Here is a 25,754-nt window from a genome sequence, read left to right as displayed (position 1 = left end):
TCCACCACCAAAACTCTGCTGTTCCTTCCATCCATTTCTCTTTGCTTTGGTAATCGCCTTAGTTTTCATTGAGTTTAGGAGTAGTTTTTTTGCTTTTTGCTCATTTGCTCTGGTTATTTACATTGGTTTTTTATATTTACCATATTCACTTGGTCCCATCCATTTTCCTCCAAGTGGCACAATTTCTTCTTTTTAATGGCAGAATAGTATTCCACAGAGTGCATGTAACAATTTCTGGCTTATTTATCCCATCATCTGTTGATGGATATTTATGTTGATTCCATGTTTGGCTATTGCGAGTAATGCTGCTATGAACATAGAACTGCAAATACTTTTCAAATTGTTGTTTTCATATCCTTTAGATAAATGTCTAGGAATGATATACGCTGGATCTTTTGTTATTTTTTTTTCTTTTTGGGTCACACCCAGTGATGCACAGGGGTTACTCCTGGCTCAGCACTCAGGAATTATCCCTGGTGGTGCTCAAAGGACTATATGGGATGCTGAGAATTGAACCTATGTCGACCGCGTGCAAGGCAAACGCCCTACCCGCTGTGCTATCGCTCCAGTCCCCCTTTTGTTAATTTTTTAGAAAAGCACTTTCAGCTCATTTTAGTGATTCCCCCATTTTCTTCCTTATCAAAAGTGTTGTTGGAAGGGCTGGTGTCTAGCTGTGGTGCCTGCCAGAGGTTGCACTCAGGGTGTGGTGTTTGCCTGCTTAGCGTTGGTGCTCACTGAGGGTCGTGCCCCTTTATTTTTTTATTTTTTTAAATTTTATTTTATTTTATTAAATCACCGTGTGAAAGATTACAATGCTTTCGGGCTTAGGTCTTAGTTATACAATGCTGAAACAACCATCCCTTCACCAGTGCCCATATACCACCACCAAAAAAAAAAAAAAAACAACCCACACAGTACACTTCCCATCCCGCCCCCCCACTCCCTACCTTGTAACTGATAAGTTTCATTTTACATTCTGTTTACTTTGGTTACATTCAATATTTCAACACAAACCTCACTATTGTTGTCAGGAGTACCCCACTAGATTCAGACCTACTGTGAAGACAAACAAGGTCTGCTGCGGCCGCGCGGTTTTGAATTTCTGTACTTTAACAAGAAGTCCAGGGAGATTTCTTCTAGATATTAGATAATTGCAGGCTTGAAAACCCAATCTGTGGTCGTCTTAATATGGCGGCCACCACGCCCTTCATCCCCGGAGAGAAAGAGGCGAGAGAGAGAAATACCTTTCCCCTCCTGGGCGGGCATGGGGCCGAGGCTTAGTTCTCAGGCTGGAGACATTCTGGGAGGAGTTGCCCACGCCGAAAGAGGTTTTGCTGGGTCTGGATTCACGCTTGTGCAGCTGCGGAGAGGCCGCACATGCGTGCGGCCCCCAGGATCACATCTCGGCCGCCGTGCCCCTTTAGTTGTGTTGCTTGCATATGTGTTTTCTGGGGCTCGTGCTCCATTCATGCATGCTCATGCACATTCTACTTGTAATTCTCACACACATCTTTGCCAGGAGCTACTCTTTCTGGCCGGGTGCTTGCACATCTTTTAGTTACAAATGCTCTTGGGGGGTTGGGATCACCCCCCCCCCTCTCTCTCTCTCTCACACACACACACACACACACACACACACACACACACATATACACACATACACACAAACATGTGTTCACACTCACATGCATGCACTGGTTGTTGTACTGCCAGAAATAGTTTGTGGCACCAGGAACTGTAGGCAGTCGAGTGGCAGGATTGTGTGGTGGCAAGAGTAGCTGACTTGCAGCGTTAGGCTTGCAAGGCAGATGCTCTATGCATTGAGCTTTTCCTTGAGCCCCTGTTTCTCACTTTTTTTTGGGGGGGGTCACACCCAGCGATGCACAGGGGTTACTCCTGGCTCGTGCACTCAGGAATTACTCCTGGCGGTGCTCGGGGGGCCATATGGGATGCTAGGATTCGAATCTGGGTCGGCTGCGTGCAAGGCAAACGCCCTACCCGCTGTGCTATTGCTCCAGCCCCCCCCCCCATTTCTCACTTTTAAAAGGAAATCTCTGCATTCTTTTCCAGAGGGTTTGTAGCAACAGTGTGTACCAGGTTTACTTTTTCCTTCATATCCTCACCAGCTCTTATTTCTGACCTTTTTTGTCATAGGCCATTCTTATTGTGTAGTTGTCTTCTAGTTTTGAATTGCATTTCTATAATAATAACTGGTATTGAGCACTTTTCATATGTCTATGGGTCACCTGTATGACAGTGGGCTTCTGACAGAGACTGTGTTCCCACTCCATCTACCTGCTTAAGAAAAATATTAAGGACCATAAACATAGTACAATGGGCCTTGCACTTTAAGGGACTGGATTCAATCCCCAACATCCCATATGGTCCCCTGAACACCACCAGGAGTGATACTGCATACAGAGCCAGAAATAAACCTTGACACTGCCTGATGTGACCCCCAAACAAATAAGAAAATAATAAGGGCTAGAGAGTTGTTGCAAGGCTTAAGGTGCTTGCCATGCATGTGTTCAACCCCAGTTCAATCCTTGGCACTATATATGTTCTCTGAGCACTTCCAGGAGTGACTTTTGAACACAGAGCCAGGAGAAAACCTTGAGCACTGCTTCGTGTGACCCAACATTCACTCCTCCCCCTGCAAATAAAGAGCCAAAGGGTGTGTTCTGTGGCTCAGCACAGGCCTATTCCGTGTAAGACCCATGGTGGTTTGTGCCCAGCACACGCCCATTGGCTCCAGTCTTGTCATCAGTGATTTGACTGTGTTAGCAGTGAAAACAAGTTAAACGAATGGGACATCAAACTAAACAAAAATAAAAAGCTTCTGTACTGTGAAAGATGCTATTGTTTTTTGTCAGTTTTAAGGCATTCTTAACCGGAGAGAACTTTGTGGGCTGAGTGAACATGTGCTTAGCATGGGGACACCAAGGCATGACACTGTGCGTTCCCATCTACACTGCTACGAGTGGACCCACAAGCCCAGAGTGAGGAGTGATCCCTGAACTGTGGAACATAGACCCTATGCCCAACCCCCCCCCCAAGAAAAAATGAAATTTAAAAGACATCCTACTGAATAGGAGAGGATATTTGCGCACCATATACCTGTTACAGGGCTGTATAAAGAACTTAGAAAACTCAACGAAAATAACCATATCAAAAAATATAGATACATCACCAAAGAATAAATAAATACAAATGACCCAAGGCATACCCCCAAATGCTCATTACCACTGATTATTAGGATAATGCAAATCAGAGTGAAAATGAGGTATCACTTCACATCTGTGAGAATGGCTACATCAAAAAGGCCAAACAACAGAATTGGGGTGGGTGTGTGGAAAAAAAGGAACCCTAGATCCCCTTGGTGGGGATGTAAACTGGTTCAGACTCTGTGGAAAGCAGTATGGAGAGTTCTTTAAAAGGAAATATTAGAGCTAGCCTATGATCCAGCAATTCCACTATAGGTATCTGTCTATCTGAAGAATTCAGAGACACTCATTTGAAAAGATACACTTATACACCTGTGTTTAGTGCAGCCAGGAGCTGGAAGGAACCCAGTGGCAAGTGAGGGGATTACAATGTCATGCCATATACATGCAATGGAATACCGCTCAGCCATTAAGATGAAATGCTGCCATTTGGTGACAATGTTAATGGAACTAGAAAATGTCGTGCTACATGGATCTGAAGGAAAAAGAGACTGGATGAGCTCACTCATAGTAGTTGTGTAAAGAAATAAACCAAGGGAACTAGTGTGTCCATGAAAAACAAACCTTCATGACCACAGCATCAGTATGCCTGGTGGGTGATGGGCTCCAGAGCTAGAGCCAGTGGATGGTGGAGGGAAGGATGAGCTCACTTCGGTGTCTTTTTGTGGTGACATTGTACCCCGAAACTTTACTGACATTTATACCTTGCAAATCAATGTTTATTTTTATAATTTTATCTTATTAGTGAATCACTGTAAGACAAAGTTACAGATTTACAGGTTTTCACGCTTACGTTTCAGTTATACAATGATCGAATACCCATCCCTCCACCAGTGCCCATTTTCCACCACCAATGGTCCTAGCATCCCTCCCACCACCCTCACCCTGTCCCCTTCACCCCACCCTGCCTCTGTGGCAGGGCATTCCCATTTGCTTGCTCTCTCTTTTTGGATGTTGTGGTTTGCTACAGAGGTATTAAGTAGGCATCATGTTCGGTCCATAGTCTATTTTCAGCCTGTATCTCCCATCCCTAGTGGGCCCACCTAGCACCCTTTGCTTGGTGATCCTTTCTCTATCAGAGCTGCTTCTTCACCTAGCATGTGAGGTCAGCTTCCAAGCTGTGGAGTACTCCTCTTGGTACTTATTTCTACTATTCTAGGGTGTTAGTCTCCCATTCTGTTACTTTATATAACACAAATGTGTGCAATCTTTCTATGTGTGCCCCTCTCTTTCTGACTCATTTCACTTGACATGATACTTTCCATGTTGACCCACCTATATGCAAATTTCATGACTTCATCTTTTCTAACAGCTGCATATGATTCCATTGTGTAGATGTACCAAAGTTTCTTAACCAGTAATCTGTTCTCAGACACTCGGGTTTTTTCCAGATTCTGGCTATTGTGAACAGTGCTGCAATGAACATATAGGTGCAGATGTCACTTTTACTGTACTTTTTTGCATCTTTGGGATATATTCCCAGAAGTGGTATTGTTGGGTCAAATGGGAGCTCAATTTCTAATTTTTTGAGAAGCGTCCATACTGTTTTCCAAAAGGGCTGAACCAGTCAGCATTCCCACGAGCAGTGAAGGAGAGTCCCTTTCTCCTCACATCCGCGCTAACACCAGTCACTTTTGTTTTTTTGGATGTGGGCCAGTCTCTGTGGTGTGAGATGGTATCTCATTGTTTTGACCTGCATCTTCCTGATGATTAGTGATGAGGAACATTTTTTCATGTGTATTTTAGCCATTCGGATTTCTTCATTGAGAAAGTTTCTGTTCATTTCATCGCCCCATTTTCTGATAGGGTTGGATGTTTTCTTCTTGTGGAGTTTAACTGCAAACCAGTGTTTACAAGAAACAGTGAAAATATTTTTTAAACGAAGGGGAAAAATATAAAGAAAACTTTAGTTAATATAGTATTCCCTAGATTTTCATATTTCTAATTTTTAAATCAAATATTAATTTGTTATTGCAAATGTCACTGGACAGAAGTGAACAAATCTTTCTTAATCATAGAGCAACCATAAGCCCTGAGTGGGTGCCAGACTCAGAGCCAAGTGCTGAGGAGTTGGTCTTGTCTCTTAATGAAGCCTCTTTAACGCTTCTTGCAGAACTGATTTCAAGGCTATGAATTCCATACACTGTTGCCTGTCTATAAAGATGCTGTGTTGTTGCTTCAGATTTGAATGATAGTCTACCTGGATCGAGGATTCTTGGTGAGGTGTTCATCTCACTGGAGTTTTGTACTATCTCCCACCTTTCTCTCCTGGCCTGTCATTTGTCTATCAAACTCTCATTTGATAGATCTGCTGTGAATCTTAGGGACTTTCCATTGTATGTAAGTTCCTTTTTTAACTGTTCTGTCTCTGTCTGTGAATTTATTAGTCTGAAAACCACATGTCTGGGAGTCTCCCTGTTGGAGTGTGTTTCACTGGGGCCCTTCATGCCACTTGTATTTTTCAAGTTGGGGAAATTCTTATTTGTGATTTCTTTAACTATTGTTTCTTCATCAAATTTGCTTTTCTTTTCTCAGAGGCCCTGGTGATCCTTCTGCTGTTCCTCTGGGACTCATCCCATGCTTCTCTGCTGAGCTGCTCATTTCCTTTCAGACTGTTTCCAACCTTCTAGTGATTTCCTTCATCGTGTCTTGGAGTGTGTTCATCTTGTGCTCAACTGCTGTTATTCTGCTGCTCAGAGCATCTTACTGAGTTTTTGATACCATTTCTGCTTGTAGCTCTTCATTTCTGCTCATAACTTTCTCGTTTCTGCTCTCACACTTTGTGCTTTGCTGACTCCCTATACCATTCATTATTTCTTTAAGCTCATTAAACACCTTCACAGTGGTGTCAGTGAAGCCATTGTCTGAGGTGCTGGTTGAGCCTCATGTTTCTGTTTTTGTCCATGGTGGGCTTCCCTCCCCTGTTGGGTTTGTGACACTCCTGCTGTGCCACAGGGCTTGGTCTGTTGAAATGCTGGAGTCGGGTCTGGAGGCTGGAAAATGTTACCTGATCGGGTGTGGCAGCCAGCAGCAGTTAACCAGGAGCTGTGGATGTGACTCATTGAAAATCCATTTTTTTTTTTAAATAAGGCATGATGGAGCTATATAAAAATCTCACCTTTTTTTTTTTAAACCTTCTCTGCCCTGCCTTGAGTTATATTTCTGTATTATTCTAGTCTATTTTATATAGTGATTTATCTATAAAAGTACTCAGGAATTAGATTGATGTATACATGTGCAAATATAATAGTAAACATTTTTGCATGTTGTATTGTTGTATGTAATAGTACTGTGCAAGAGTTATTCTACATTGTGGAAACCATTTTGTTCTTTTTATAGGTCTCTGTTGTATCATATTCATAGGGTGTCACCTCTGGAAGTACCTGTTCCACATTTGCTGATGTTCTGCTCCAGTGTCTCCCTCCCTCTGTTCTGTTCCTAATGGGGTTCTTGCTGATGGTCGTCTAAAGTGGTTCATAACATTTCTGTCTTGTGTTCTTAAAAGACTGCCTTAAATATTTAGATCAGAGGTCCCCAACTCATTTGGCCTACAGCCCTGTTTTTAGGGGAAAAAACATTACCCAGTTCCCCCCTAATGTAATCAACCTTTTAAAAATGCACAGGCTGAAAGCGCCCCCTCCCCACCTCCTGCCATTGCACCAGTGTTACTGTCACCAACCCAGAATCATTCCAGCACTACTGGTATTCAACTTTGGGAAACCCTGGGTAAGGTCATGGTATGATAGACACAATATGTTGTTAATGGGAGCAGATGTTTAGGACCCAATGAAACCTCTGTATTGTCATCAGTGGTCCCTGCTTCTCTGTCCCACATCCGCATAGCATCACTCATGGTCAGTGTTCAGGTACACCCACTCTTGGTACTTGGTAACAAGAATAATGCCATGATTGCTTTGCATGAAGTTCAGGCTATTCTGTGATCATTTAATCAATTGTGCCACTATAGAAGAAGCATTCTCCGAATTCCCCTCCCCACCTCTCCTTTTGTTTTTTTGGTTGCAGTGACGAGGGATCTGTCACCTGCATGGCTGTGCTGCTAGGCCATGCACCCCTAGCTTCAGGGCTTCTCAATTCATCTGTGGTGACTGCACACACCCAGCTGCCTTACACTGGAGGCCACACACTGCCCGTTTGCTCCCGGATCCCAGAGCTGCCCGGATGTGCTCAGTACCTGTGGGCGGGCCAGGAATCTGACTGTGGCCTTATGCTTGCACTTCACACTGAACCTTCCACATCCCCTAGATCGTATTTTTTATAACATGATTTACTGTGTATTTATAATTATCATATGATGTACAGCCCAAACTGCTAGGACATTTGAGAATAAAGGGAAACCCAACAATTATGCTGGGATGACAGTTGTACATGGAACTGCCCTAAGCAAAGGGAAATGGATCATAAGTCTGTTATTGAAAATGAGAGATGGAGATAGAAAGATGACATGTTCCTAGAGCACAAGTGACTTAGCTGGTACTATGGAGCAAATGGGTGCTCCTGAGCGAGCCAGGACTCCAGCACAGAAATCATGCACATGGCAAGTTAGAACTTGAGAAGTCTGAAGAGCAGAATGAGGGGAAATGCTCCTGAGAAGGCAGCAGCCCCTGCTGGGGCAATTGATGAGAGCCATTGCCTTTCAGGGTGCCGATTAAAATCCAGAGTATCATGAACCCTCTTCTTGAGGAAAGTGGACTTTGCTTTCTGATCGCATCCAGCAGTAATGATAACCTGTACTTCCTTGTGAGAAAATCGAGGTGTTCCATTTATATTTTACTGCCCCTTTAGTTTTCTAAGGTGTGACTGTCACCTTTTGCCCTTCCTTAGAGGAAGCATCTTCTGGATGTGAATTGTGTTCTCTTGGTATCTAATCCAGAAGGTGGTCTGTCGAGCAGTTGTGGAATCAAATCAGTGCTGGCGCTTAATGGAGAAGCCCTGCAAGGAGTTTCATCCTTCTAGTTAGTGTGTTGGTGTCTCACTGTCACAGAGCTCTTGGGTTCTTCAAGCTTTCTTCATACAGCTTCCACTTCTCTCTTTGATTAGGTCATTTCCCCTGGTCCTTTGTTGCTGTGGATGCAGTGACGTGGGCTGCCAGATGCTTTGTTGTGGCTGTGAGCTGTGCACTTTTTTACTTGTGATGGTCACAGGTGTGCCAACTGAGGGTCACACTCATTCTAGTTGTAGTACTCTCCAAGCTCACATAAGTGCTCAGAGGGGTTTGGGGCACTTAGTTGTGTCTGCACATGCCAGGCTCTGCCCTGAAGGTGGCGCTTTCCTGTGGCACTCATGCTCCCAGACAGCTGAGATGCCCGCAGGAGCCTAGCACCCGTGGACAGCAAAGCCTCGCCCTTGCAGGAAAGTTGCTCTCAGCCACTGAGCCTGTCCAGGCCCCTGGGCTTGGTCAGCTTCTCCATTCTCCTGGGGTTTGTGGGGCAGAGGGACTGTCCTACTCGGCAGTGGCTGTCCTAGAGCCTCTTCCTAGTGGTACTAGCAGCGAAGGGTGTTTTCCAGTAGTTGGGCAATTGAACAGGTTATTTCTGACATCAGGATAGTGACCACAAGTGGTGGTTGAGATGGAGCCTGACCCGAGTGGACTGAGGCTGTTGAGCTCTGGTGGTCTGAGAAGGCCATTCTGACATCATCGCCTTGGGGTCTGCCTGGCAAGCCAAAAGCCAGAGGGGAGGAGGAATGGGGGAAAGTCCCAAAGGAGCACAGAGTCAGCCGAAGTCTAGAAAATAGCTGGCAGACCCCCATCAGAGATCGGAGAGGCTTCAGTATGGGACTTTATTTGGGAACTGACATGGATGAAACTGGAAGTTGTGGGAATGGATGAAACCATTTAAGAATTGAGACGTGTTACACTCTGTCAGGTCAAGTGTAGGAGGAACTCTTGTGATGTTGAAGAATGTTTGGAAATTTTCATACCAAAATTTAAGTCAGTTGAAGTGTTTTGAAAAGGAGAAAAGTGGCATGCAGGCTTCTCGATTGGACTCTAGTTTCTTGATTGGACTCTAGTGGGCTTCTAGGTTGTCCCCTCCCTTCATATTTTCCACTTACCCCACAGTTATGACTCTTGCAAACGTTCCTCCCCTTCCGCCCTTTGTCATGGCCTTCCCAGTTCCATCAGTTCTGACTTTTGGTGCCTCAGCTCTTGAAGGATCTCCAGCTGTCCTGCAGAGCCCCCTGACCCCTGCCTGCGTGTATGTCTGTCTTGTGCCCCAGGGTGCCCAGAGATGCCCACTTCCCCCACTCTCTCTGTCTCTTTCCTACAGATATGCCAGCAAGCCACCACTGTGTGTTTGTATGTGTACACATTTTTTTTTTCAGTTCTTTTCAAGTTTAGTTGTCTGTGGACGTCTTACTTATAAGTGAAGTCCAATACCTACTTTATAAATAATGACATGGGTGTTGGAGAGATGGCACAGTGGGTAGGGCGTTTGCCTTGCACGCGGGCCGACCCGGGTTCAAATCCCAGCATCCCATATGGTCCCCTGAGCACTTCCAGGGGTAATTCCTGAGTGCAGAGCCAGGAGTAACCCCTGTGCATCGCCAGGTGTGACCCAAAAAGAAAAAAAAATAAATAATGACATGATTTTCAGCTAAGTCTTAGGGTTTTTTTGTACAACTTTTTGTTTTTCCTGGTGGTGCCTGATTCTCCCCTTATCAATTTTCTCTGTATCAGATGTCTGCCAGTAGTGATGTCTCAGTTCCACATCATTCGCAGCTCACTTCTTCCTGCACCTCTCTGTTCTTTCTTCTGGACCACCGCACTCCCAGCTCCCAGAGCTGTCTTCCTGGGGCTGCCTTCCCCCCTTCTCCTGCGGCTCCCTCCTGGGATGTCCTGTTTTCCAGGTCACAGTGCTTTCTTTTGGCTTTTGTGTTTGCTTTGCTGCAGTGCTTCCCCCCCCCCCCCCATTTTTTCCAGTTTTGGTGCTACACTTGGAAGAGCTCAGGGCTTGGCTCATGCTCATGATCACCCCTGGGAGGGCGCTTGGGGACTATGTGGTGCCAGAGATTGACCCCTGCCAGCCATGTGCAAGATAAGGACTTTCTGCTCTGGCCCCAACTGTGGTACATTCTTAAATACTTTCTGAATATTTTAAATCATATGGCATATATAGTTAAATTCTAGTTTCAAACTTTGGTGACTGGGTAAAAATTCTAGTTGAAGAGTGTTGTATTGAACTTGTTACACATGCCTTCACTCTCTTCTAGAAACCCATGTAATAATGGACACAAGTCACAGATTTTGGTGTCTTGCCTATTCCTCCTACTCCCTTAGAAAACTTAATCATTTTGTATTCCCTTTTCCTGTTCTCTTCCTCTTTTATTACCTTGCTTACTTGCCCCACTCCACACTCCCTTAAATTGTATGGACTAGAAACTCCAGTGCAGCATTGAATAAAAACAGTGACATGACTGGTAAGTGTGATGTAAGTTACAGGTTTGGGTTTTTAAAAGTCATGAATGACTGTTGGACTTTCAACCAATGTTTTGAAAGCACCTGTTGAAAATCATGTTTGTAGGGGAGGGGCTTTACAGTGCGGTATAGACCTTTCTCTCTGATGACGAGTGTAACATGTATTACTACCATCTGAGCCTTTCCCCCTTCCTTGGAGAAGATGTTTACAAAAGCTTCTGACTTTGTTTTTTCTCTCTTAATTTAAATGGGAAGAGTTGACATCTGATACATATACTAAAACACTGAAATCTTGAAATACCTATCTAGATAATCTTCGATTTTTTTTAGCAGAGAGTATAAAATTGCAGCATATAGATATAACAAAATGTGTATGCTTGTTATATATATACTTAAATATTAAATTTTGTGGAATCCTACTGTAAATGGCACTGTTTTCAATTCAGTTTTAAATCCCAGTTGTTTATTGCAGGTGTATAAAAAAGCAATTGATTTTTTTTGTTTGTTTGTTTTTGCTTTTTGGGGCACACCCAGCGATGCTCAGAGGTTACTCCTGGCTTTGCACTCAGGAATTACTCCTGGCGGTGCTTGGGGGACCACATGGGATGCCGGATATCGAACCTGGGTCAGCCGAGTGCAAGGCAAACACCCTATCCACTGTGCTGTCGCTCCGGCCCCAAAAGCAATTGATTTTGTGTCTTGAATCCTGAAACCTTGTTATAATTGTTCTTAGTTCCAGGAGTTAGTTTTGGGGATTTTCTCCTAAAATAAGTGCGGCATCTGTGGGCCAACATCGTTTTTGACCTTCCCAGAGCCATATACTTCCTCCCATCTTACTGAGTTTCTAACATTTCCAGTTTGATGTCAATGAGGAGTGATGAGAGCAGACCCCTCCGCCTCGTTCCTGACCCCAATTTTAAGGCTGACAGGCTGTTGTTTGCCCCAAGTAGATCAGCAGCCATACCTGGCAGAGCTGCTGAGCTCCTATTCACTGGCCTCTGCTGTCACCATCTTGACCATCAGCATCCCAGAGGGTGCGAAAAGCCTCTGCAGGTGTCAGGGAGGCTGCTCCTTTCAAGGCCTGTTCTGCCTTGCTGAGCTTCTGAGCTGAGAGTTTGAAGGGCTAAGGGCAGATCTTGGCAGGGAAATTTATGCTTGTCTCTCTGTAGAACTTTTCATAAGGACTTCTTGGTTTGTTGCATGTATGTTTGATTTCCAACGTACTAAAATGATTGTTCTTGACTCTTTTGTCCAGCTTATTTTTGCCTTTTGGGGGAGATTTTTGGGGTTCTTCAGTCTGATATGCCAGAATTTAGAAGTCCTCACTGTATCACTGTATCATTGACATCCTTTTGTTCGTCGATTTACTCGAGTGGGCACCAGTAACGTCTCTATTACACTCAGCCCTGAGATTTTAGCAGCCTCTCCTTACTTGTCTTTCCCAATGATTGGAGGATCTTTCAGGGTCAAGGGAATGAGACATATTGTTACTGTTTTTGGCATATCGAATATGTCACAGGTAGCTTGCCGGGCTCTGCCGTGCGGATGGGATACTCTTGGTAGCTTGCCGGGCTCTCCGAAAGGCATGTATATATTTTTACTGTATTTGGGATATGAGTATGCCATGGGGAGCTTGCAAGGCTCTCCCGCACGGGGTAGACTCTTGGTAGCTTGTCAGGTTCTCCAAGAAGGAGAACAAAAGCAGCCGTGCGCTTCCGGGAGCTTGGTCTTATAGTCTCTGGATGTTGGTCATTGGTGGGATTACACAGTTCCCGGGGCAGTTTGTGAGTGTGGCTGCCTAGCTACTGGAAAATGGGGGATCTGGATGGAGAAGGTTCAGTCTCAATCCAAGCAGGCTTGGAGATCTCAGCCCCAGGTCCCGCACACCTGGGTTCCTCTGCTGGTCCCTTCATGCGGGAGGCTTGTCTGAACTTGTGGAGAGTGGCCTTGAGCATGTGGTGCTGTCTCAGGGATTGAAACTGGGTTCGCTCTGTGCAAAACAAGCACTCTACCTGCTTTACTATTTTTTTAAGTATTAAAAAGATTACAAAAACATTTGTAAAATGTTTTTATATTATAGAAGTCCTCTGGTCATTTAAAATATGTTCCCCCAGATAATTTTGATTTCTCTTTTTACCTTGAGATCGCCTAACTGGCTGGGCTTGGAGGTTATTCCTGATCATGCAGTGGACCATGTGGAGACAGGGTTGGAGCTTGGGGTTCCCACATGTGATACATGTGCTCCAGCCCTTTGCATTATCTCCCCATCTCTTCCTAAACAAAAACATGTACATGTAAGAATTCCTTAAAGTCTACATATATACACATAAAATTATTGCATAGGAAGGTTTTGCCATATTAAATTTTTGGCGAGAAAAATATTTTAATATGAGGTATTAAAAATAATCACCACATATAAAATCAGGACTGAAAGTGGGGCTATGATATTGATCTGAAATTTACCAAGTTGATGTTTGGGGATATAACTCCCACAACAATAGTGAGTTTTGTGTTGAAATATGGAACGTAATCAAGGTGAAGAGAAAATAAAGTGAGGTTCATCAGTTATACAGTTGGGGTGGGGGGGCGGGGGGTATACCGGGGATTTTGGTGGTGGAATATGGGCACTGGTGAAGTGATGGTGTTTGAATACGGTATAACTGAGACATAAACCTGAGAACTCTCTAACTTTCCACATGGTGATAAAATTAAAAAAAAAAATTAAAAAAAAATTTACCAAGTTGGTAACATTTATTTTTTATGTTGCATTTTGTTGATTTTAATTTTTAATTTGATATATATATTTGTAGATGCAAATTATATACATAGTCTTTAGGGTCCTCTAAGGCTCTGGGGTCAAAATTGTTTCAAAAGTATTGTATTAAATATAAATAAAATGTAATTGAGATCACACATGTTATATAAGCAACTTTTTTTTCTAAATATATAATTTTGTTTTGTTTGGGGGCTCCACCTGGCACTCTTCAGACTTACTCCTGACTCTGTGATCACTCCTAGTGGTGTGTGGAGGACTGTATGAAAGTCTCAGTTCAGAAAGGTGGATGGCCAGGACCTAAGGAATTTCTAGAAGTATACTCAGTCTGTAAGCTCAGCCAGTAGTGAGAATCTATAAATGGGGATGTGTGTTTTTTTTCTAGAAACTGTGGTGTCTGTTACCAGGTAGGGCCATCCTTTCTGAAAATAGCATCTGATTGATTTGTACAATCCCTTTATGTAATTAGATGAAGAAGCAGAGTTGGTGAGCCAAAGATCAGTGGAGATGAACTTTCAGAAACTGTCAGAGTAGACAAAAACTATAAGATGTTGTTGAGCTCACTGATTTCCTTCCACCTTAGCATGATACTCAAGAGTACAATCCCCATGGGACTGGAGCTATAGTACAGCAGGTAAGGCATTTGTCTTGCATGTGGCCATCCCGGATTTGAGTCCCAGCATCCTATATGGTTCCCTGAGCACCGCCAGGAGTAATTCCTGAGTGCAGACCCTGTGCATCTCCAGGTGTGACCCAAAAAGCAAAAAGCAAAAAAAAACTACAATCCCCAAACATAATGTGATGTGGAAAGGGTTTGATTGTGTGTAGAAGGAAGTGACAGTCTTCCTATATTTCCTGATAGTAGTCATAAATTCTAAACTTCCCGAACTCAATCATAAATCTCTCATTGTAGCAGAATAAAACATATTGTTCTACCCATCTGAATCCAAAAACACGTTTATTTTTTTTTCTTTTTTTTTTAATTAATAGTTTATTTTTAATTAGTGAGTCAACGTGAGGGTACAGTTACAGATTTATACATTTTTGTGCTCATGTTTCTCCCTTACAAAGTTTGATAACCCATCCCTTCACCAGTGCCCATTCTCCACCACCAGTAAACCCAACATCCCTCCCCCCCCTCCCTAGTCCCGTCTCCCCCCACCCCACACTGCCACTATGGCAGGGTATTCCCTTTTGTTCTCTCTCTCTGATTAGGTGTTGTGGTTTGCAATAAAGGTGTTGAGTGGCCATTGTGTTCAGTCTCTAGTCTATATTTGGCCCGCATCATCTTTCCCCCACATGACCAACAACCACATTTTACTTGCTGTTCCCTTCTCTGAAAACACGTTTATTTTTATATGTAATTTTTTTTTTACAAATAATATGGAACCAAGAAAAAGATAGTAAATTTACGATATTAAAAAGCTCGGTAAAATTTTGAACAAAGCAAAGTCGGGTTTTCATTCCATGTGTTTCTAGTGTGATTGGTATATTAGTCTACCTGGGCAGAATTCTTTAAATACCACTAATGGCTTGGTCCCATCCATAAACCTAGGGCACATTCTGTTTGTATTTCATAATTCTAGATTTGCAGTGTATTTGCAATAGGTTCTTAGCATTACATCAAGTTCTTCTGCTGTTATATCATCAAAGCTTTAGGAACTCTTATACCTCATAATTTTGTGGGAGACCATCTGACCTTTTATTCCTTGATTGCACCGCTTTTACATTGTTAGAGCTGTAAGTACAATTAAAGTGATCGATTTACAACATAATCCATCATATTAACAAAAAAAAGATAAAAATCATATAATCATATCAGTAGATGTAGAGAAAGCATTTGACAAGATCCAGCACCTGTTTATGATGAAAACTCTCACCAAAATGGGTATAGAAGGGGCCTTCCTCAATATAGTCAAAGCTGTTTATCACAAGCCTATGGCAAGCATTGTCCTCAATGGGGAAAAACTAAGAGCCTTCCCTCTAAGAACAGGGATGAGACAAGGATGCTCACTCTCTCCACTTCTGTTCAATATAGTACTGGAAGTACTTGCAATAGCGATTAGGCAAGAAAAAGATATTAAGGGCATTCAGGTAGGAAAGGAATAAATCAAGCTCTCATTATTCGCAGATGATATGATACTATACTTAGAGAACACTAAAACCTCTACCAAGAAACTCCTAGAAACAATAGACTCATATAGTAAAGTTGCAGGCTATAAAATCAATACCCAAAAGTCCATGGCTTTCCTATATGCAAATAATGAGAGAGAAGAAAGCAACATGATAAAAGCAATCCTATTCACAATTGTGCCTCAAAAGATCAAGTACCTCGGAATCAGCTTAACAAAGGAGGTAAAGGACTTGTATAATGAAAATTACAAAACGCTACTTCAGGAAATAAAAGAGGACACGAGGAAATGGAAAGACAACCCCTGCTCATGGATTGGAAGAATCAATATTGTCAAAATGGCAATACTCCCCAAAGCATTGTACAAATTCAATGCGATCCCTATAGGGATACCCTTGACATACTTCAAAGAAATGAAGCAAGCTCTCCTGAAATTCATATGGAACAATAAGCCCCCATGAATAGCTAAAGCAATACTTGGGAAAAAGAAAATGGGAGGAATCAACCTCCCCAACTTCCAACTCCACTACAAAGCAGTAGTAATTAAAACAGCATGGTACTGGAACAAAGGCAGAGCTGCAGAGCAGTGGAACAGGGTTGAATACTCTGACACAAACTCCCAAATATACGATCATCTAATCTTTGATAAGGGAGCAAGAAATGTGAAATGGTGCAAGGAAAGCATGTTTAACAAACTGTGCTGGCAAAACTGAACAGCTACATGCAAAAAAATGGGCTTAGACCCCCACCTGTCACCATGTACAAAAGTCAGATCAAAATGGATTAAAGACCTCAACATCAGACCAGAATCCCTAAGGTACATTGAAGACAAGGTTGGCAAAACCCTCCACCACATTGAAGCCAACGGTATGTTCAAAGCTGACACACCACTGGCCAAGCAAGTGAAAACAGAGATAAATAAATGGGACTATCTCAAACTAAGAAGCTTCTGCACCTCAAAAGAAACAATGACCAAAATACAAAGACAATCTACAGAATGGGAAAGGATATTTATGCAGTACCCATCCGATAAATGGTTGATATCAAAGATTACAATGCACTGGTTGAACTCCACAAGAAGAAAACTGCCAACCCAATCAAAGAATGGGGTGATGAAATGAACAGAAACTTTCCCAAAGAAGAAATCCGAATGGCTGAGAGGCACATGAGAAAATGTTCAACATCACTAATCATCAGGGAAATGCAGATCAAAATAACAATGAGATATCATCTCACACCACAGAGACTGGCCCACATCCCAAAAAACAAAAGCAACCAGTGTTGGCGTGGATGTGGGGAGAAAGGAACTCTCCTTCACTGCTGGTGGGAATGCGAACTGGTTCAGCCCTTTTGGAAAACAATATGGACAATTCTCAAAAAATTAGAAAATGAGCTTCCATTTGACCCAGCAATACCACTCCTAGGAATATATCCCGGAGAGGCAAAAAGGTATAGTAGAAATGACATCTGTATTTCTATGTTCATTGCAGCACTGTTTACAATAGCCACAATCTGGAAAAAGCCAGAGTGCCCAAAAACAGATGACTGGTTAAAGAAACTTTGGTACATCTACACAATGGAATACTATGTAGCTGTCAGAAAACATGAAGTCATGAAATTTGCATATAAGTGGATCAACATGGAGAGTGTCATGTTGCGTGAAATGAGTCAGAAAGAAAGAGACAGACATAGAAAGATTGCAGTCATATGTGGACTATAAAGTAGCTGAGAGGTACAAGTTTGCAATGATGCAATTTCTGGCAGATATTTCTCTGGACTTAGTTACTAAAATACAGAAATCCAAAACCGTGCGACTGCTAGTGTGACCGCTTGACCTCATATCTCTACATTCTCAGCAATAGAAAAAAAATTATCAAATGCTTCCTTTTCAGCAGGTCCGACTTTAGGGGGGAGAAACTCCAAATAATAATACTGAGTTTTTTTGTTCAAATATTGAATGTAATCAAAGTAAAGTGAAAGAAAAATGAAATTTATCAGTTACACAGGCGGGGTGGGGGGCTGGGGAGGTGGGGGGGAGGTATACTGTGATTCTTGGTGGTGGAATATATGCACTGGTGAAGAGATGGGTGTTCGAGCATTGTATAACTGGGATTTAAACCTGAAAGCTTTGTAACTTTCCACATGGTGATTCAATAAAAGAATATATTAAAAAAAAAAAGTTAAAAAAATAAATAAAGTGATCGATTTAATTTTTGTTCCATTTTGACATGATATATAATTTACCTGTATGCACACTAGATTTTATTATTTGTCTTCTTAAAAACCTATCTAGCAAATTTTGTTGAATAAATATATAATGGACGAATATTGTTAACCTATCCTTTTAGCAATAAAGAATATTCTGGGTTCTAATGGCAAATGTTATGATGAATTTCTTCCAGTTGGATGACTGACTAAAGGTAAAAACAGTATTTGGTGGCCAGGGGTGGGGGGCTTAGAAATTCTATTTCATTCATTCTTAGAGCTTTTAAAAATCATTCTTTTTGTTTTGCTACTTAAAAATAGCAGTTTTAAATGATTCTGTGATTATGGGGAGCTACAAAGTGTAACTTCCTCCATTTTTTCCATAGTGGTTGCTTTTTTGTTTTTGCATTCCTAGCTCCTTACAACCACTGATCTTTTCTAATCACTATAGATGAAATGCAAAATACAGAATGTAGCCTCTTGAAATAGACATTTTCTGCTCAGCATATTGAAGTCCATCCAGGTTAATCTGGTTTTCAGTAGTATTGTGGAGTTTGGGTTTGTTTGTTTGTTTGTTTCCGGCCACATCTGATTGTGCTCAGAACGTACTCCTGGTGGGACTCAGGGAACCATAGAGGTACCAGGATAGGGATCAAATCCAGGTCAGTTGCATGCAAAGCAAGTGCCCTTCCTGCTGTACTAGCTCTCTCGTCCTTGGATCATATCTTTTTATTGCTGCCTAAGAGTTCATGGTATTGATAATCAGCCTTGCAGATAGCACATAATTGGACCATATATTCTAATTGAAAAAATTTAAAATTTTAGGCTTGATCTCAAACCCGTGTTCTCCCTTGAACACGTATCTTGCTTGCTTGTCTATGACTCTTCGCTTTTTCCACTCTGGAAAAGCCCATGTTCTCTCTTGAACATGTATTTACTCTCTTTCTCTCCCCTCATGTCTTTCTAAACAAGATTAATCCAATAAAAGCTCCCTTGCTTCACACACAAAAGCTTTTTTAAATTTATCGAATAATATCTTGTCATTATTCTTCTAACTGCCATTATTTCTAATGAGGAATGAACTGTATTCACGTTGGTTTTGTCTGTTGGTAATCTGGCTATTTTAAAGATTTTTTTTTTTTTGCCTGAACTTTTATGATGGTCTTTTAAGGTGTTTCTTAAAAGATTTATCCTGTTTGACATTTTCTCAATTTATTGAATGTTCATGTAGTATTTTTATGTCTTGTCAAATTTGGGGGACTTCTAGACACCTCTTTCTAAAAATTTCCCACACCACCTCTTCTCTTTTACTTCTGGGACTCTGTAAACAGGACAATTGAACCTTTGACCCTCGGGCATAATTCCAGAGCTCTCTGTGGTTCTCTTCCTCCTCCCCCAGTCTTCTCTCTGTTGTCCAGGAGGAATCACATTGGTTCTTTTCAGCTCCTCCATTCTGCTCTTGAACTCACACATTAAGCTTTATGTTTCTATATTGGAGTGTCTAAAATGTTTATCTTTTCTATCATTCATACCCTCAGTTCCTTAGGGTTTGTTTTTCCTTTTGTTTGATTTACCTGTTGAAGAATTTTTTGTTTTTGATGACTTTAAGATTATTACCAGATAATTCGTTTGCTATTGTCCTACACTGGTTGTCTTTTCCCTTTGGAGTTGCATCTCCCTGGCTCTTATGTTCAGCTGTGTCTATACCAGAAGATGTCACTGGCCTTCCTGTGAGTCTGCTCCCTCGATGCTGGCCAAGGAAGGCTGTCCACGAGTCTCCCTTGGCTGTCAGTCCCCACCTGGAGGCTCCTGCTGCCTGGGAGCAGTGTTCAGAGGATGGTGCCCAGGGAAGAGAGGAGTGCTGTCACCGTCATCATCAGTTCCTGGAGGATTCTGATCCTCAGTCCAACCTGTCTGAGCCCGCATGTTGCCCAGTGGGCTCAACTCCCCGATGGGCTTCTGCCAGCAGTAAAGACAGAACAGTGGCTTTTCTCATGGTGTTTGGCTAGAGTGGAGCCATCAGAAAGTTCCTGTTTGCAGGTTGCACCTTAGATTATTGGCTCCAGAAAGCGATGTTTTCTCGGGTCATTTGTGTGTTTTCCTGCCTGTGTTTCCAGGCTGAGGATGGCTTCTCCAGGTCCCGGCTGGGACAAGTTTGTCAAAAAGAAAAGTCAACAAATGCTTTGTTGAGTGTCAACAGATCCTTTCTTCTGCCTCCTCTTTTTTTTTTTTTCCCTTTCTGCCTCCTCTTATCTTTAGTTTTGTTTAATGTGTAATATCCAGAGTTGTTATTGTACTGAGTTGCAAGACTAGGGCAAAGTGTGTCACTCTCATCTTGACTTTAATTGGAAGCTCAGGGCTTGAACATGAGAACATTCTCTTAGTGTATTTCCCTTTCAAGACTCAGTCTGACAGGGCATTTTTTGGGAATTGACTTCACCAGCACCATTAGAGTTTGGTGATAGGAATGCTCTCTCTGCATTTCCTAATAGTTAAGTGTTTTTCTCTATTACTTTTCTTTGTCATTACGGTTCAAGAAGGAAAACTATAAAATTTTTACTTATTTTCAGTGAAAGTTATAAAATATAAAGATTGAAAGGCATCAGACCAATGAACTACAGACATCGATTGGAGAACATTCAATATGGTTCCCCGACTACTACCAAGAGTGATTCCTGAATGCAGAACCAGAAGTAACCCCTGAGCATTGTCAAGTGTAGTCCAAAGTGAAAAAAAAAAGTCTAGAAAGAAATTAAGAATGTGAAAAGGGCTTTGTAAGAGAATATAAGGAAAGTTGGAAAATAAGGAATGAGGAAGATAAGGAAAGGAAAAAAAGAAAGCATAAAATATGCCAGAAATAACGAGCCCTACTTAAAAGTAGGAAATACAGCCAGAGATGGTTCGAAGTGTAGATTCATTAATATTCAGCTTTTAAAATGCAGGAGATTAGGACGTAGACTACAGTGTTCTCATCCAGAGGAATTCTTCCTCAGCAAATGCGTACGTATCATTCTGTCTCTGTTACTCAGTTTCCTATGGAGAACTGAGCATAACACTTGTATGGAAAATGTCTACTAATAAATTCAAGAATTTAAAGAAAATGGTTTATAACTCTTTTTTTAAACTCTCATCCCAGCTCCTTTGTTGAGTCTGAAAAGTTTTCATTTGAGGAGGGGAGATGGTTCTGTGGTAGTAGATGTGGGAGACCCTGGCTTTGGTCCCTGAGCACCACAGGCCTCGGGCCTGGAGGTTTCTGAGGCACCAGCAGATGACTATGTGGATGGTCTGCACTTCTGGACTGAGCCACCTGGAGGGGCCCCTACCCCTCGGCTTCCATTGGAGGTGGCTCCCAGTGAAAACAAATCAGGTTGAATAGAATAATTGACAATATGTTTTAGAGTACAGAACTGTTATAAACTTATTGCTCAGTATAATCTAATGTTATTTCAAGTTACACAAGTCACTGTTTTCCTTTCTCATGTCACTTGATGATGAAATTTGGAACTTTTTCCTAGAAAGAGATTAATTCCTTCGAGGAAAATGATTGCTGTTTAAATAAAAAACAAAACAAAACTGGGGTTCAGGGATGGCAAGATAGTACAGCAGGTATTTACCTTGCATGCTGCAGGCTGGGATTCAATCCCCAGCCTCCCAAGGCCCACCAGGAGTGATCCTTGAGTAAAGAATTGAGAGTAAGTCCTGAGTACCGCTGGTTATAGCCCCAAAACCAAAAGGGAAAGAAAAGAAAATGGGCCGTTGTGTTAAGTAAAGTCAGAAGAAGGACAGACATTGGATGACCTCACTTATCTGCAATACATAGACTAACAGGACAGGGAATGCAAGGGATCAAGGTGGGTACCCAGATTAGTCTGGACCCAAGACTAGAGAAATGAGGACAGGGAAGGAGAGAATCAAGGCTGGTAGTAGAGTTAGACAGGAAGTGACAAGCCGCAGGCACCTCAGGGCTGCAGAGGTATGCCACATATGTACATCTGACAGCAGCACTGGCAACAGGAGACCCAAACCACAGCCACCCAACTTCCAACCCTGCCTGCCCCAGAGGAGCTGGGGCTGGGCAGGCACCGGGATATGGTGGAGGGAAGAAGGCTGGTGGGACTGATGCTGGAACAGTTATGCCTAAAACTCTATCACTGTATCACTGTATCACTCATCTCATTGCTCACCTATTTGCTCGAGCAGGCATCAGTAACATCTCCATTGTGAAATTTGTTGTTACTGTTTTTGATACATTGAATGCGCCACAGATAGCTTGCCAGGCTCTGCCATGTGGGTGAGATACTCTTGGTAGCTTGCTGGGCTCTCCGAGAGGGGCGGAGGAATCGAATCCGGGTCGACCACATGCAAGGCAAATGCCCTACCGCTGTGCTGTCGCTCCAGCCCGAAACTCTACTGTCAGTAAATTTGTAACTAATGGTGCCTTAATTAAAAAAACAAACAAACATTCTTTTATTTGTTTATTTATTTTTTTGCTTTTTTTTTTGGTGGGAGAGTCACACCCAGCTGTGCTCAGGGGTTACTCCTGGCTCTGCACTCAGGAATTACTCCTGGTGGTGCTTGGGGGGCTGTATGGGATGCTGGGGATTGAATCCAAGTCTGCCACATGCAAGACAAATGTCCTACTCACTGTACCATATGTACATGCAACCGGGTAATTCTGAGGCTCTTGGGCAGCCTTCTAAGTCAGAATCTCTGGATTGGGGTCCAGAGTCTTTGATTTCTCTAGCCTTTCCACTGGTTCTTCAGCACTGTGGTGTTAGACAGTGCAACCTAGCCAGTGAGTTTCTCATTAAAATGGTGGGTTGATGTTCGGTTCTGTTAGTTTTTGCATTTGGGCTTCTGTTCACTATGTCTTTTGGCTTTTCTAGACTGTTTTCTGAAGCCACTTCTTTTAATTTATTTTTTCTTTGGGAGATTTGTAAGTGAGAAATTGTCCATAACTTCATCTAGGTCACTTTTCTATTTTAAGATGGTTGTATAATGATGATGAATGTGAAATAAAATGTTTTTCAAAGGCAGTTTCTTACTGAAAAGTAATGCTTGCTAGATGTTGGAATTTGTAACAGGATATTCTTTCTTCATGTAATCTTTAAAATAACTCGCTTTTTTGTGGGTACTAATCACCACAGGACAGAGAGATGGGCCTGGTGACTTAATAACATTCTATCACTATGAGATTTTGTTGTTATAAAGATTTTGCATTTAATATCAGATGTCAGAAATAAGTTTAATTTTTTGTTAGCTTTCATTTCAGCATACATAATAGCCAGGTGTTTTGGGCTTTGGCTTTATTAGGGGTGGGGGGAGGGGACTCCAAGCAGTGCTCAATCCTGGTGATACTCCCAACCTGGCTAACAGTTAAGTTCACGGACTGGGATGTGATGATGCTTAACCCCTGGACTATCTCTGGCCCCCAAGCCCATCTTTGGGCTTTAGATTTTTTTTTGGGGGGGGGGAGGGCACACCCAGTGGTGCTTAAGAGTGACCCCTGGCGGTTCTTGGGAACGATATACTGTGCCAGAGATTGAACCAGGGTCAGCCCTAAGTAATGCTAGCACCTGGGCCAGAAATATTTCTGTTGGTTTGATCCCCAGCATCACGAGGTCCCCAAGAGCATCACTGAGTGCATCCCGGAGGGCCCTGAGCAACACCTCGTGTGGCCCTGGAGGCTGGGTCATTCCTGTATCACAGAGCCATCACAGCTTGGCCACCAAACGTCACCCTCACTCCAAACTTTAATGGGTGGGGCCCTGCACCCACCCTGAGCAGTGTTCAGACATTCCCCCCACATTCCAAAAATAATTGGGCCCAGAGTTTTAAAATTTGGAACCATTTGAAATGGTTATTATTGTCAAAGTGATCAAATATCAGCAATTTCATATGATCCAATCAAATCCAAATCCAATAAATCCAACTATTTGGATTTATTGGAGCATATGAAAAAGTGCCTATTTCACTGGACAAATGACTTGAAGCACTTGCAGCAGTTTCTTTGAAAACTCTATGTTTCAGAATCTTAGATTAACAGAAAAAAGATATTGGGTATAATACCAATTTCAGTACTTCTCTTCTTCATTCAGATTTAGTCTTTATAGTTGGTTGTACCTTTCAAGTAATAGTTATTGTATTTGTTCATTCTAAATGTTTTTCTTTTGTCTTTTCTTCCTGCTTTTAAATTTCTGAAGTACTAGGTAGGAAGTGCTCACATTCTTACAGATATTTAAAGCACTAAGTTAGTGGTATCTTTGTTATATAACCAGCCCAGACTTTTTATTCTTTTCATTTTTGTATTAGTAACTACACAAATATTTGTTTCTGATAAATGTAGTCAAAATTAAAATTTCTGATTTGATTGTGTTCTGTTTTGATTGTGTTGTTCTGTTTTGTGTTGTTTTTAAATATATAGACATATATAGCTATAAATGTATATATATATATACCCCTGGTGGTTCTTGGGAACCATATACTGTGCCAGATATTGAACCAGGGTTCAATCTCATGTGTATATATATATATATATATATATATATATAGGATGGCTCATGACTTGGGACCTGCAAAAGACCTGGGACCTGGGTTCTATCTTAGACCCCACATGTGCTCTGAGCACAGAGGCAGAAGTAGCCTCTAAGCTCTGCAAGTGTGCCTCCCCCACCCCCCAAAAAAATCACAAAAAATAAATATATATGCATATATGCTAATAGTGGTTGTCTTTTTCTTCTAGAGAAACTGATTGCATATCAACGAGAATTTCTTGCTTTGAAAGAACGTCTTCGAATAGCTGAACATAGAATCTCTCAGCGCTCTTCTGAGCTGAATGCCATTGTGCAGCATTTTAAGCGTGTGGGAGCAGAGACAAATGGAAGCAAGGATACACTGAATAGATTTTCAGGTACATGTGAGGTTTTGTGTTTTTGAAAGATGGTTTGTGTAGAGGGTTTTGTAAAATATTTCAAACTCATCTAGGGTAGCTTATTTCCTGGCTTGGGTTAGCCTTTGCAGAGAAGATCACTACCCAGAACTTTCTGCCATGAGAACCTGAAGCTGTGGGTGGGGAAGGGGAAACAGGCTGTAGAGTAACAGAGGAGGAATCACTGGTAGAGGAGTTGACATGGGGATCTGCAATTATAAAATTACAACTTTAATATCCTTGTGAGCTAAAATGCTATAGTAAGAAAAAACCTTTTTTGTTGTAAACATATTTAAAGGTTATATCTTTATCGCTTATAAGTATTATATTGAATTAAAAAACAATTTTTACTAATGGCTTACTTTGAATTTGAAAGAGTAATATTAAGTTAGCTTACAGTTGTGTGTCTTTTACCAAGGGTCAGAAATGTGGCTTGTTGGATGAGCATGTTAAAACCCTGGTCCCATCCCCAGCATCACAAAGATAATGCATACATATGTACATGCCAGAAACATACACATGTAGATGCATACATACATACCATTGATAACAATGAAGAAACAATACTCTAAAATATATATTCAAGATGAAATTAAAATTTAACTTTTTATTCATATGTGTTTGTTAATGCTACAATGTGTCTGGACCTCAGATGGAAAACTTCTGAGTGGTTTGAAGGAATTGGTGCTCTTTTTTTTTTCTTTTTGGGTCACACCCAGTGATGCTCAGGGGTTACTCCTAGCTTTGCACTCAGGAATCACTCCTGGCGGTGCATGGGAGACCATATGGGATGCTGGGAATCGAACCCGGGTCGGCTGCATGCAAGGCAAACGCCTTACCCACTGTGCTATCATTCTAGCCCTGGAATTGGTGCTCTTGAATATGGTCTACAGGAGAAAAATACATAACTCCATGAGAGGTCCTCTGGGAGTACCTGACTTGTTCCCTTTCTTAGAACTTCTGGTCAAAGTTAAATGAGTGCCAATCAGTTTCTCTTTATTTCTGTGCTGTTCTTATTCTAATAATTTATATATGAGGATAATCAGTTACATAATCTT

The 25,754-nt window shown here is 41.9% G+C and overlaps 1 protein-coding gene and 1 pseudogene across 1 annotated transcript in view; both read left to right on the top strand.

Moving 5' to 3' along the window:
* Positions 1 to 25,754, top strand: part of LOC129399564 (uncharacterized) — a 742,397-nt pseudogene that overhangs the window by 40,243 nt on the left and 676,400 nt on the right.
* Positions 1 to 25,754, top strand: part of MGAT4A (alpha-1,3-mannosyl-glycoprotein 4-beta-N-acetylglucosaminyltransferase A) — a 118,861-nt gene that overhangs the window by 21,293 nt on the left and 71,814 nt on the right. The window contains exon 3 of the mRNA XM_055119712.1: positions 24,511 to 24,678. Within this exon, the coding sequence (XP_054975687.1) occupies positions 24,511 to 24,678 (168 nt within the window). The remainder of the gene's footprint in view (positions 1 to 24,510; positions 24,679 to 25,754) is intronic.

This window comes from Sorex araneus, chromosome X, assembly GCF_027595985.1.
Source record: "Sorex araneus isolate mSorAra2 chromosome X, mSorAra2.pri, whole genome shotgun sequence".
NCBI lineage: Eukaryota > Metazoa > Chordata > Mammalia > Eulipotyphla > Soricidae > Sorex > Sorex araneus.
The sequence above is the reverse complement of the archived record's forward strand: the minus strand, read 5'-3'. Positions and strand labels throughout refer to the sequence as shown.